General features: G+C 43.7%; 1 protein-coding gene across 3 annotated transcripts in view; it reads left to right on the forward strand.

The window, feature by feature from the left end:
• Positions 1–12,332, forward strand: part of PDE8B (phosphodiesterase 8B) — a 255,385-nt gene that overhangs the window by 225,729 nt on the left and 17,324 nt on the right. For all 3 annotated transcript variants that reach the window (XM_054555650.2, XM_063724148.1, XM_024246899.3), the window contains 6 exons: positions 1,854–1,931; positions 4,499–4,575; positions 6,007–6,171; positions 8,792–8,837; positions 9,212–9,347; positions 10,217–10,415. In XM_054555650.2, the coding sequence (XP_054411625.1) occupies positions 1,854–1,931; positions 4,499–4,575; positions 6,007–6,171; positions 8,792–8,837; positions 9,212–9,347; positions 10,217–10,415 (701 nt within the window). The remainder of the gene's footprint in view (positions 1–1,853; positions 1,932–4,498; positions 4,576–6,006; positions 6,172–8,791; positions 8,838–9,211; positions 9,348–10,216; positions 10,416–12,332) is intronic.

Genomic DNA, 12,332 nt, shown 5'->3' on the forward strand with positions numbered 1-12,332 from the left:
TTCCTTAACTACGAGGCTTCTTGCACCTGCTGTCACTAGGCAATTCTTAAAGAAGCGTTATTGCATCTTTTTTTTATTCTTGGAATATGATCATTTATTGGCATCTGAGAAGCGCATTCTTCCTGCTGAAATTTGCATGTCTGCCTCCTCTCTTAGCCTAGTGAGGAGTAATCTGTGTTATGGTTAAATTTCTCTACTCGCTTATGCGTTACTCTCACAGAAGCAAATGCGCTGAAAATGTGTGTTTCTGAAGCCAACACTGCTGCCTTGTCATTTTTTATATCTCGGCGCTCACTGGTGGCATATGCTTTTTGTTAGTTTTTACATTAACATGACCGTGCATTTTCAGTGTTAAATTCAAGTCTGCAAAGACTTAGGCCAAAATTCTTCAAATGTTTGCCTGCCCCCACCACCCTGGAAAATAGGGACAAGGGTGAGAGTTTAGTTATTGAAATTTTGGGGGAATCTAAAACTGTTTTCTTCCTTTCCTGTGATCAGCAGTATGCATCATTTGATGAAATCCATCCTTAAAGAGAATCTAGAAGACCATCTAGAGGTCTGACTTTTCAGAGATGCCCAAATTCATCTGAATTAATTTCTTAATTTAAATCTCTATAGGTTTCATTAGTATTATATTTCCTCAAATATCCCCATTTAAAAGCCTTCCCTATCCAGTTGAATATATTGTCTTTCAAGTAAAGATTTAAAGTACTATTATTTATAGATAATTTTAAAAATATATATTGAAACTTTTACGCATGATAGGAAAATTACTAAGGAAGATAAAAATTAGGAAAAGAGATAGTATAATAAATATTTTAAGCTAGATTATTTAAGATAAGGTGCTATAGCTATGCTATTCAGATTAACTTTATAATAGTTCCACCTTTACTAGTTCAACAGTTCCCCCGAGAATGTCCCTCAAGTTTTAATGTTTATTTTCTTAAATTCTTTTCTTGTTGGAGACAGAGTTTCACTCTTTTTGCCCAGGCTGGAGTGCAATGGCACAATCTCAGCTCACTGCAACCTCTGCCTCCCAGGTTCAAGCGATTCTCCTGCCTCAGCCTCCCGAGTAGCTGGGATTACAGTCATGTACCACCATGCCTGGCTAATTTTTTGTTTGTTTGTTTTTTTGAGACAGTCTTGCTCTGTCACCCAGGCTGGAGTGCAGTGGCACGATCTTGGCTCATTGCATGCAACCTCTGCCTGCTGGGTTCAAGCGAGTCTCCTGCCTCAGCCTCCTGAGTAGCTGGATTACAGGCATGCTCAACCATGCCCGGCTAATTTTTGTATTTTTAGTATAGATGGGGTTTCACCATGTTGGTCAGGCTGGTCTCGAACTCCTGACTTCGTGATCTGCCCGTCTCAGCCTCCCAAAGTGCTGGGATTATAGGCATGAGCCACTGTGCCCAGCCTAATTTTATGTATTTTTTTAGTAGAGACAGGGTTTCTCCATGTTGGTCAGGCTGGTCTCGAACTCCTGACCTCAGGTGATCTGCCCGCCTGCCTCGGCCTCCCAAAGTGCTGGGATTACAGGTGTGAGCCCCTGCGCCCGGCCTAATGTTTATTTTCAAAAATACATTCATGGAGCTAAATAACCCTTGATACTAAACTATATTACTATGATATAACATGGCATTATCTTGAAAAACCATCATTTAACTAATATGACTATAATTTTTGCCTTTCATGATTTGAAAAGAAAGTGGTTGACTGTTTCTTAAAATTATTTTATAGTGCTTAAAAAGTAACCTTGTTTTCTTTAGAGAATAAAGAAAAAACATGTTTGAATCTTCTCTTCTGTGAATACACGGAAAACTAATCACCTTCCCTTTCTAATCTGAAATCCTTAGAGCCTCATTCATTCAGATATAAGAACAGAAGGAAAGAGTCCATTGATGTGAAATCGATATCATCTCGAGGCAGTGATGGTAAGACGTTTTTCAGATTCCTCTGAAAAATTCCTTTTTAAAATGTAGAAAATGATGGAAGAATATGTTAAAAAATTCATCAGTGTATAAACTCCAAAGAGTAAGAGTTCAACAACACCGACTTCTTTTTCAATAAGCTCAAAGGTTTTAGGGTTTTTAATTATTTTAATTATTTAAAAAAATCTTATGCTGTAGTCTTTGTCCTCTCTTTGGAGGGACTCCATGCTTGTTCCTTGATGGCTTGAAGCATGTTGAGCCATAACCACCCAAGCAACTCAGAGTTTTAGTAGCTGAACAAGGTCACTCTTGGGTGCTAGAGGCAGAGAGGCAGCCAGTCCTGGCTTCCCAACTCCCAACACAAACCTAGTTTTCAGTGTACCAGCTATATGCACTCACTTCTTAATAAAATGTCACAGAGAAATCATGAGGCAGAATTTAGCAAAATGTTTCTGCCCTGCAATGCAGGATTTAGCAAAACATTTTTTGAGTTCCATCAGCCAGGCCTAAGTAAACAACTGGATTTGCAGGGCAATGGAAAAGTTAAAGACGATTCTGACGTTTCATTCCTCGGTGTCTGGGAAATTTTAAGTCATATATACAGAGATGGAAATGTCTCTAGGTTTTGCTAGGTAGGGGGTTAAGGAGAAGATGATGAATCTTATTTTAATGGAGATGGCTAGGAAGCTAACCTGCAACCCTGGTACTTGGGGCTATAGATGTGGACTTGGCAGTCCCAGAGGTGACAGGTGAAGCCAGGGGCAGAAGAACATCTCTAAGGGGTGTGTGATGTGCATGTAGTGAAAGGACAGAGGGTCTAAGCCTGATCCTGAAGGCACAGACTCAGCCAGGGAGTGGGCAGTGGAAATAGGGCCAGTGAAGAGGACAGAAGAGCTGGGGGTGACCATGAGAGTGCAGTGTCACATGAACCAAGAACAAGAGGGGATTGAGAGAGGAAGTGGCCAGCAGTGTTAGATGCTATGGATATCAGAGCTCGAGAGCGGACAACAGACTGGTAGATTTCACTCGCTCATTTGATTTTTATTTGGCAAATGGGAGGACAGGTTCTGGGGTGTGAGGAAGGGATGGTTAGTGCCTATGATAGAAAAGAGAGATGAGGCTGGTAACTTAAGAGAGTCAACAGAAAGAACAAGGGCGGGACTTTCCAGTCCTTCCGTACACAGTGGGAAGACTGAGTATGAAAGTGGTTGACATAGGCCAGGTGCAGTGGCTCATGCCTATAATCCCAGCACTTTGGGAGGCTGAGGCAGGTGGGTCACCTGAGGTCAGGAGTTCGAGGCCAGCCTGATCAACATGCTGAAACCCCCTCGCTACTAAAAATACAAAATTAGCTGGGTGTGATGATGCATGCCTGTAATCCCAGCTACTCAGGAGGCTGAGGCATGGGATTTGCTTGAACCCAGGAGGCGGAGGTTGTGGTGAGCTAGACCATGCCTCCAGCCTAGGCAACAAGAGCAAAACTCCATCTCAAAATAAAAAAAAAATTAAAAAGTGGCTGACATAGCAAGGACCAAAGATGCTAGAGACAAGATGATAATTCACAGGGCACGTGAGGGACAGAAACCAATAATATAAAGAGAATATGAATCGAGAGATTTTTTAGATGGATTGAGCGGATAGATAGAATATTTTAGTCTGAGAGGATAAGGGATGAGGGAATTTGAACTGGATTCACTGTTTTTGGAGCAGAACTTGAAGGGGACTGTCTTTCCAGTACGGGCACAGTGGAGGCTGAAGAGCATGCAGGTCTGCAATGGCTGCTGCACTAGCAGCAGGGGGCACCCCAGAGGTGGCTGAGCAGGAGGCAGGCTCTGATGTGGGGTGGGTTCAGTGATCCCATCCATGAAAATGGGACTCCCCCTCCTGCCTGCCTCAGAGGGGGTGGTAGGAAGATCTCACGAGAACAGTGCTTTTCAAGTCAAGCTTCTACCCTTGGCATCTTAAACCAAGTATAAACATTAACTATTCAGAAAAATAAAAGACTTTCTAAAAAAAATGAAAGCTTCTGTAGATTTGAACTAGAACTTCCATGGGTTTCTGGGAGTTAAGAGCCTAAAGGCATGGGCAGGCGGAGTGACTGGCCCTAATTCAGACTGAGAATGGACTCAATCCTCCGCCCTGACCCTAACCATGAACTGCCTCCCCTCTCACTCATCTGGTTACACGGCCAGCAGCTTAGGACTGAAAGTCGTGGAACTGCAAAAGTTGGGTTTGGGTGACTTGGGGGAGAGTGAGCCCTGTGGGGGTCATTAAGCTGTTGGAATGAGGCCTTTTTGGACCTCGTCAACCTTCTCTGAAATTCCCCTTGTGGACTTGGGGCTCGCCAAGCCCTCCTGCCTCCAAAGTTCCAGGCCAGATCGCCTTTCCAGACTCAGGCAAGTAACGGTTGGGCTATCAGCCTTGGCAGAAGAGATGGGTGAATTCATGGCTTTTTAGGTGGGAAGGTGGTCCTGTGAGAAGTGGGCCCTGGTCCATGAAGGGACTCCTTTGCTGCACTTAGCCACACTGAGCCACCAGAACTGGACACAGCTTTCTTGCCTTCTCTCCAGCACCAAGCCTGCAGAATCGTCGCTATCCGTCCATGGCGAGGATCCACTCCATGACCATCGAGGCTCCCATCACAAAGGTGAGTGGCGGCTGCTGCCTGCACTCTGCAGTCAGGGGCCCTCACACAGGGCTGTGCTCTGAAAATACATCGCACTGACATCATGGAGCTCAGTCTAGTGGAAGAAGCAAATAACAGGCAAATAAACACATAGCAAATAAACACCTCGTCCTAAGTCACAATCAGGGCAGTGAAGGAAAACAACCGGGTTCTGTGAGAGAAAATTAGAGTAGGGCCCTTAAGTAGGTTGGAGGAGAGGGATGGTCAGGGAAACTCTCAGTCATGTTTGAAGCAAGTCTTGAAGCATCAGATGTTACTCAGGAGAAGAAGGAAGAGAAGACTCCAGGTAGCAGGAACAGCAGGGGAAAAAGCACTGCGATGGGCAAAGAGGAACTGGAACATTTAAGGAGCTGAAAGAAAGTCGGAGTGGCTGGAGCTTGGTAAGCAGGTGAGAGAGGAGGAGGATATAGGTTGTACAGGGCTCAGCTCATTCTGGACAGCAGGGACATAGTTAGGAGTTCGTATCTTAGTTTATGTGCACTGGAAACCACTGAAGAGTTTCAGGTGTGGGGTGGGTGATGTGACCAGATATGTTTGTTGAAAAGAACACCCAGCTTCTGTGCAGAGAATGGATTGGAGGTGGCAAGAGAACAGATCAGTTAGGGGGCTATTCTAGAAGTAGCTGAGCTAGAATTATAGCTGTGGAGGTGGAGAGAAATGAATAGATCAAGAAGTGTTTTGAGGCAGACCAATAGGACTTGGTGATGAATTATGTTACCAGGTTAGGGAGAGGAATGAGGAAAAGTATTAGGCACGGCCCTGCCAGGTTTTTGGTGTGAGCATGAGGTGCTTTCTTGATAGAAAGTGACATGAGATAGAAGTGCTTTCTTTTGCAGTGTAGAAACCACAGAAGGTGAACAGCTTTTGTCCTTGATTTTTTCGTTGTGTGTGTTTATGTGCTTTCTGTGGGGAGAGGGGAACAAGACCGTAGTTTAGTGTTAGACCTGTAAGATATTCCAGTAGGTATGTCGGGTAGGGAATTGAATGTACAAGCCTGGAGGTCAAAGGAAGTTGAGGGCTGGGAGGTATATTGAAAGTCCCTAGCTATAGGTGTCCAAAGTCATGGAGACAAAATATCATTTCTGGAAGCGAGAGAGTGAGAGAGGGGCCCAGAACAGATCTCTGAGCAACTCCAGTCTGTAGAGGAGGGCCAGGGGAGGTGAATCCGCAAGGGAGCCTGAGGAAGCCTACTCACTGAGGTAGGAGAACATTCACCAGGAGCCTGCAGGGAGAAAAGCAAGCTTCAGGAAGAAGGGTGGTGCTGTGAAAGCACTGGTCATTTTGAATAAGAGATGGTTACCCACTGATTTCTTTTGGATTCTGGGCATATATATGACTTTTGGGAAGTAGAACCCTATTATCCTCAGATGTATTCTTTCTTCACTCCCTTAGGTTATAAATATAATCAATGCAGCCCAAGAAAACAGCCCAGTCACAGTAGCGGAAGCCTTGGACAGAGTTCTAGAGATTTTACGGACCACAGAACTGTACTCCCCTCAGCTGGGTACCAAAGATGAAGATCCCCACACCAGTGATCTTGTTGGAGGCCTGATGACTGTGAGTGATGAGGCAAAACCTGAAAAGCAAGAGAGGTATCCGGGGCCTCTAGAGTGCAGCTGATGTGGAAACTGTTACCTGTGGTTGCAGAAGTACCTGTTATATAGACTAACATTAGCATAACCAGAAGCAACTGCATCGGAATTTATGTATAACATGTGCAGTGGCATTTGAGTGACTCTTGCATTTGTCTTTCCACGAGGCTGGCCTACCATAGCCATGGGGACAGTGTTTCAGAATTCCTGTGACTGCAGGGAGTCATTGGGCAACTGATGGAGGGCTCAATGTGCAAGATGGGGCTTTGCAGGCTCTTGATTATTCCTGCTTTCCCTTGATCTGGTATAGTATTGGATTTCATTTCCATGGACCTCAGACTCCTCATGTAATGAAAGGGTTTATTGTTAGAGTATAGCATTTAATCTTAACTATAGAATCCTTTATTTAAAGTTTGTATAGAAGTTCCATTTATAAGGTAAAAGCAGACTGGGGCTGTTCTGGCTCAGGGAGGGGAAGGGGAGAAGGAACCTCTCACTGCCACATTCCAAAAAGAACCATTTACACCACCAAGAGTAGCTGGTTTCTAGGGACTCATCCTGTTCTAGTGTTTTGCTGTGATCTGTTTGGCTTTCATAATTATCTATCAGCAAGTAAAGAAAAGGAAAAAAATTCAAATTATTTATTTGAGTTCCCCATCAGAGTCTGAAGCTGGAATTCTTTAGAAAAAAAGTCCAGCAGTCACGTATGAGTTTGACTTGGAAGGTTTCTGTCCAGCCCTGCCGCCAAATGCTGAATGTTGACTGGCTTTCCCCTCCATTCTCCACCTGGAACTTGAGGGCCTCCTTGTTTCTTTCTTGCCCCTGGGCTGGCCTGTTAACTCCATCTAATGCAGTGCAGACCTCAGCTTCTAGGCAGCACTGCCAAGGGCTCTACAAGAAGGTGGCCACTGCAGAGCTGCAGTGGGAGGGGTCTGGTTCTGGGAGAAGCCATGTTCCCTCCCTCCCCTGCTGCTGATGCAGGACAGACAGGCAAGTCCCCAAACTGGGGCTCAGCCCAGGAGGGTTCTTGGCTTCGCCCAGGAAATAATTCAAGGGCAGTCTGGTGGTGTTAAACAGCAACTTCTATTGAAGCAGCAGTTGTACTGCAGTGGCAGAGGGACTGCTGCTTGCAGAACGGGGCTACCCCATGGGCAGTGTGCCCCTGGTAGCAGCTGAGAGGCAGTGCTGCACTCATCTTTATACCTACTTTTCCTTACATGCAAATGAAGGGGCAGTTTTTGCAGATATTTCTAGAATGAGGGTGGTAACTTCTGGGTTGTTGCCATGGCAAGGGTGGAAATGTCTGGGTGTTGCCATGGCAACGGTAAACTGCCGTGGCATGCTGGTGGGCATAGCTTATGGCGAGGTGCTTCTGCCCTGTTCTACCTAGTCCTCAATTTGGCCCCATGTCTGAGTCCCTCCTCCTACCTCACTGCCATACCGTCGTGGGTTTCCTCTCCAGAGGATGCTGTGAGGAACTAGTGAGTGATTCCACCTCAATTTTACGTGGTTTTGGGGAAGCGGAGCGAGAGAAGAGCAAGGAAAACCAAGAATCTCTTGCCATACACACCTTAGAGGCAGGACAATTGTGGCTGTTGTTACTTCTGTATTTACTCAATTTTTAAAATTAAGCTCTTGGCCTAAAGATCCAACATGTAACTTCAGGGGAGTCTTTCGTTAATTAATACTACTTTAAACCTTAGCATACGTCGTCTGGGAATGACAAATAAGCATTTCTTTTTTTTTTAATTTTATTTTATTATTATACTTTAAGTTTTAGGGTACATGTGCACAACATGCAGGTTTGTTACATATGTATACATGTGCCATGTTGGTGCGCATTTCTAAATGACTTTTAAGCAAAGATCTAGATAATTTAGGTACTCAGAGATCGAAGGTGGGGGGAAGGAAACTGAGATTCAGGAACACCTGGGGACTAGTTCAAGAGCCAGGACATGGCCAAGCATTGGAATTTCGTCTACTCTATTAACGCTGCATCTCCAAGGACCTCAAGCCCAGAAACTCTTCTTTAAAAGGCAAGCAGCAATGCTCATGTTTCAAAACATAAAATACAATTGGGGAAAAATTAGTTGGGATATTAGTCAAAAAATAGCTCAATCTTTTAAAAACTTTATATTAGAAGGTAATCCCCTAAATATGGCTGATGGCTTCAACTCCTCAAAATGTAAGTCAAAAACACAATTAACACAGTCCCTCTGAGGGTGAGGGGGGAATCCCGTCAAGATCTGAAGCAAGGTCACTTCTGTGATTTCACCTGTGTAGCTTGAAAATGGCAGGAGAGGAAGATGGCCTCAGAGCCAACCCACAGCTCACTGTGAGTCCTGACAGTCACGTCCACTCTATCCCAGTTCTCCACTTTCTGGGGCTAATAGTTACAGAAGGGAGGGTATCATCTGTCTTATAACTGTTCTGATTTAATTTTGAGCTTTGCTTCAACTTAGACTTCCAGATTGGTTGGGTTATTCAGGATTCAAATCTCTTTCACTAATAAAAAAAAAAAAAAAAAAAAAAAGAATGATAATGGATATAAAGCATGCTTCTAACAGGCTCTTCCTTTATTCCAGGACGGCTTGAGAAGACTGTCAGGAAACGAGTATGTGTTTACGAAGAGTAAGTTTTCATCTATTTACTTGTTACTGTAACCTGTCTCCAGCCTGTACTGTCCCCGCTGTTGTGATTATTGTTCTGGGAGGTGTTACTTCCAGCTAGTCCCATTTGAGTTTAAGCATCAATATGGTCTACATTTAAAACTAGTCTCCTAATTAAAATTACTTCTCTGAGCACAGAGTAGGAATTCCAAATCTCTATACATTTAAACAGAGTTAAAGTGAATTATTTTTCTATTTGAGGGTCTTGAAGTTCAATAACAGAAAAATCAGGTACAAGACTTTTTTTCTAGTAGTAACCATGAAGATGATGACAGACACCCGGGCACTCAAGATTCCACAATTAACCAGCCTCCCCCATCCCATCTGTTTGCTCAGATGTGCACCAGAGTCACAGTCACCTTGCAATGCCAATAACCATCAATGATGTTCCCCCTTGTATCTCTCAATTACTTGATAATGAGGAGAGTTGGGACTTCAACATCTTTGAACTGGAAGCCATTACACATAAAAGGTATGTGACTTCTCTGGCTGAAGGCAGAGCAGGATTGATGGCCACGCTCAAACTCTCACATTTGGAAACTTTGAGGGAGACATGTTTTTGCTGTGAGAGACCTCATGGGTTCTGGCTCTCATGCCACGTTAGAGTAGTGTTGAATGAGCAGAGAGACTGTGGCCCCTGAGTGAGATCCTTTGTGGAGATTATTAGTAAGATGTGGGATCCGCCTGAGTATCCACAGCTCCCTCCTTTGTGCTAGTGAGCCAAGAGTTCTAAGAATCCTCAAACTTGTCAAAGCTCTACCCTACAGAATGGAATTGAGAGCACTATATATATTTTTTTTCCTGATCCATCCTGTAGGCAGAGGAAAGATTAGATAACTAAAACGTCTTTTTCTATACTAGGAGAAGGCTGTTTCTTCCCAGGGGTGTTGGTCTGTTGGATATGAATGATTCTCACCTGTAACGTAAATAAGTAACAGGACTCTAAATGATAGGACTTTGGGACCATCCAAGCTGTTTTTTTGTCCTTAGGCTTAGTCACTTCCTTAGGGAGCATAAATAAAGTGCAAGGTTAATGTGGAAGTGGGGATGGAGAGGGACCGCCAGGCTCATTTCTAGGTTGTCAGAGCCACTGAGGGGCCTATGATTTAGAGATCATCTAGAAATAATTTGGATGTACTACCATGAAGCATCTAGTTCCAAAGAGGTGACTGGTGAGAAGGAGAGATCCTACTCCTAATTTTTAGAGGAGATGCTTTTAAACCCCTGTGTGTGAGAAGCTATCATCAGAAGAAAAATGCCTCCATGCCCCACTATCATCCAAGAAAACAGTTTCTGGGCCAGTGAATACGATGAGCCAGGGTGGGTTTTCCTATCTTTCAGGCCATTGGTTTACCTGGGCTTAAAGGTCTTCTCTCGGTTTGGAGTATGTGAATTTTTAAACTGTTCTGAAACCACTCTTCGGGCCTGGTTCCAAGTGATCGAAGCCAACTATCACTCTTCCAATGCCTACCACAACTCCACCCATGCTGCCGACGTCCTGCACGCCACCGCTTTCTTCCTCGGAAAGGAAAGAGTAAAGGTAGGATTTTGATACCATGACCTAGTTACCTGCCTCGATTGGAGATCCAGGAACTTTATCTTAGTAAATACATTAGGCAAACAGCTATTTTGCAACCAAGTTGACAGCTTTTTAAAAAAAATTTTTTTGTTACCGAATTGACTAGTCACTTTGGTGTTGTAAAGACATGGACCTTTCTGCTAGTCCTCCCCTCCTCCAAATACTTAAAATAATAATTATATCACCACAGAGACTCCTTTATATGCATGGCAGATCATGAACCCATTTTCCAGATGTTAGCTAGGAGCTGTGTTACTGGGTTGCAGGACAGGACTTAATTATTACAGCAAATGGTTACTAGATCTATAGGTTAAATTTTAGTATCAGGATTTGGCCACTGGTAGATTACAATCCAGATATTAATAATAGCCATTCCGCATTATACACTGATTTACATACATTTATGTTTGTGTTTTGTGTAGGTGTGAATGTGCCTATCTGTATATTAATGACTTTTGCATAATTCTGAAAGAGTTCCATATCCCTTAGTCTTACAGTTCAATACTGTCCGCCACTGCTGATTTGTAGGGCAGCCCTAGGAACCCCTTGCCCTTTACATAACGGCAGCCCTATTTAAAGCTAGCAAGAGATCCCCATCTCTCCTCCTCCCCAGCTACCATCACTTGCACACCAAAGCTTATACATTCTTTTGGTACAACTAGAACTAAAACTTAAATTTTAAATACCCCTGGGAGAAGTGCCATATGGGGATTGAAATTCACATCAATCTGTAAATGCCTGACATTAGATCATTTTCTTAGAACAGGTGTTGATAAGGGATTAAGATCCTAGGTATTTAAGAGCTATAGTGAGACAGGTAGAAGCAGAAATGGCATGAAAACAGGAAGCGGGGGGGTGTGGGTAAGGTTTTCTTCTCAGTTTTGCCAACAGCATCCTGATATTTATTCACTTTCATCAGCAAGGAAACAATGTGGCCCAAGAATGATGCTTTTGAATAATTTTGTCTTCTACTTTTAGAAAACTAATAGTGATATCAACCTATGTTTCTATAACACCTTTCTTTGAGGAGCGAAAACACCTTGGATTCCTACTACAGGTTCATGCTCATCTTTTTAAAATTTTTTTATTTTTTCGAGATGGAGTCTTGCACTGTTGCCCAGGCTGGAGTGCAGTGGCACGATCTCAGCTCACTGCAAACTCCACCTCCCAGGTTCCAACAGTTCTCCTGCCTCAGCCTCCCAAGTAGCTGGGACTACAGGCGTGGGCCACCACGCCCAGCTAATTTTTTTTTTTTTTTGTATTTTTAGTAGAGACAGGGTTTCACCATGTTGGCCAGGATGGTCTCAATCTCCTGACCTCGTGATCCACCTGCCTCGGCCTCCCAAAGTGCTGAGATTACAGGCATGAGCCACTGTGCCCGGCCCATGCTCCTCTCTTTTATACCACATGATATTTCACAGCTGAAGCCACATGCTACCAGTTGAGAACAGCACCCAACTCATTAATGCCAAGACCAAGGTGATCAATAACCTCTGCAGTCTTGAGTTAGAAGTGAACCTCACTCAAGCGGAACCACTCTAGGAAAACATTGATTAAATCTTTGATAAATTAGGGAATGCTTAGTAACTTGATCATATCTTACTATCCTCCTCCAAAATATATTTCTTTAAATTGTGAGTTCTGCTAGTGTATTTGGAGTCTGATTAGATTTCTCAAATGACGGCAATAGAAACAAGTTTAAGATTGGACAGAATATGTTTACAATTCAAAAAACATTTTCTCATGCTGGCAGCCCCTGCCAGAGAATCAGAAAACTTAGAGCTGCGAGGAAGCTTGGAGAACTAAGCTGGAAGGGGTTTCTGTGCTCAGAGGTTTGGTTACCTGCCTGTGATCACTGGTGGGTCCATCATGAGGTGC

The sequence above is a fragment of the Pongo abelii genome, chromosome 4, assembly GCF_028885655.2.
Source record: "Pongo abelii isolate AG06213 chromosome 4, NHGRI_mPonAbe1-v2.0_pri, whole genome shotgun sequence".
Classification (NCBI taxonomy): domain Eukaryota; kingdom Metazoa; phylum Chordata; class Mammalia; order Primates; family Hominidae; genus Pongo; species Pongo abelii.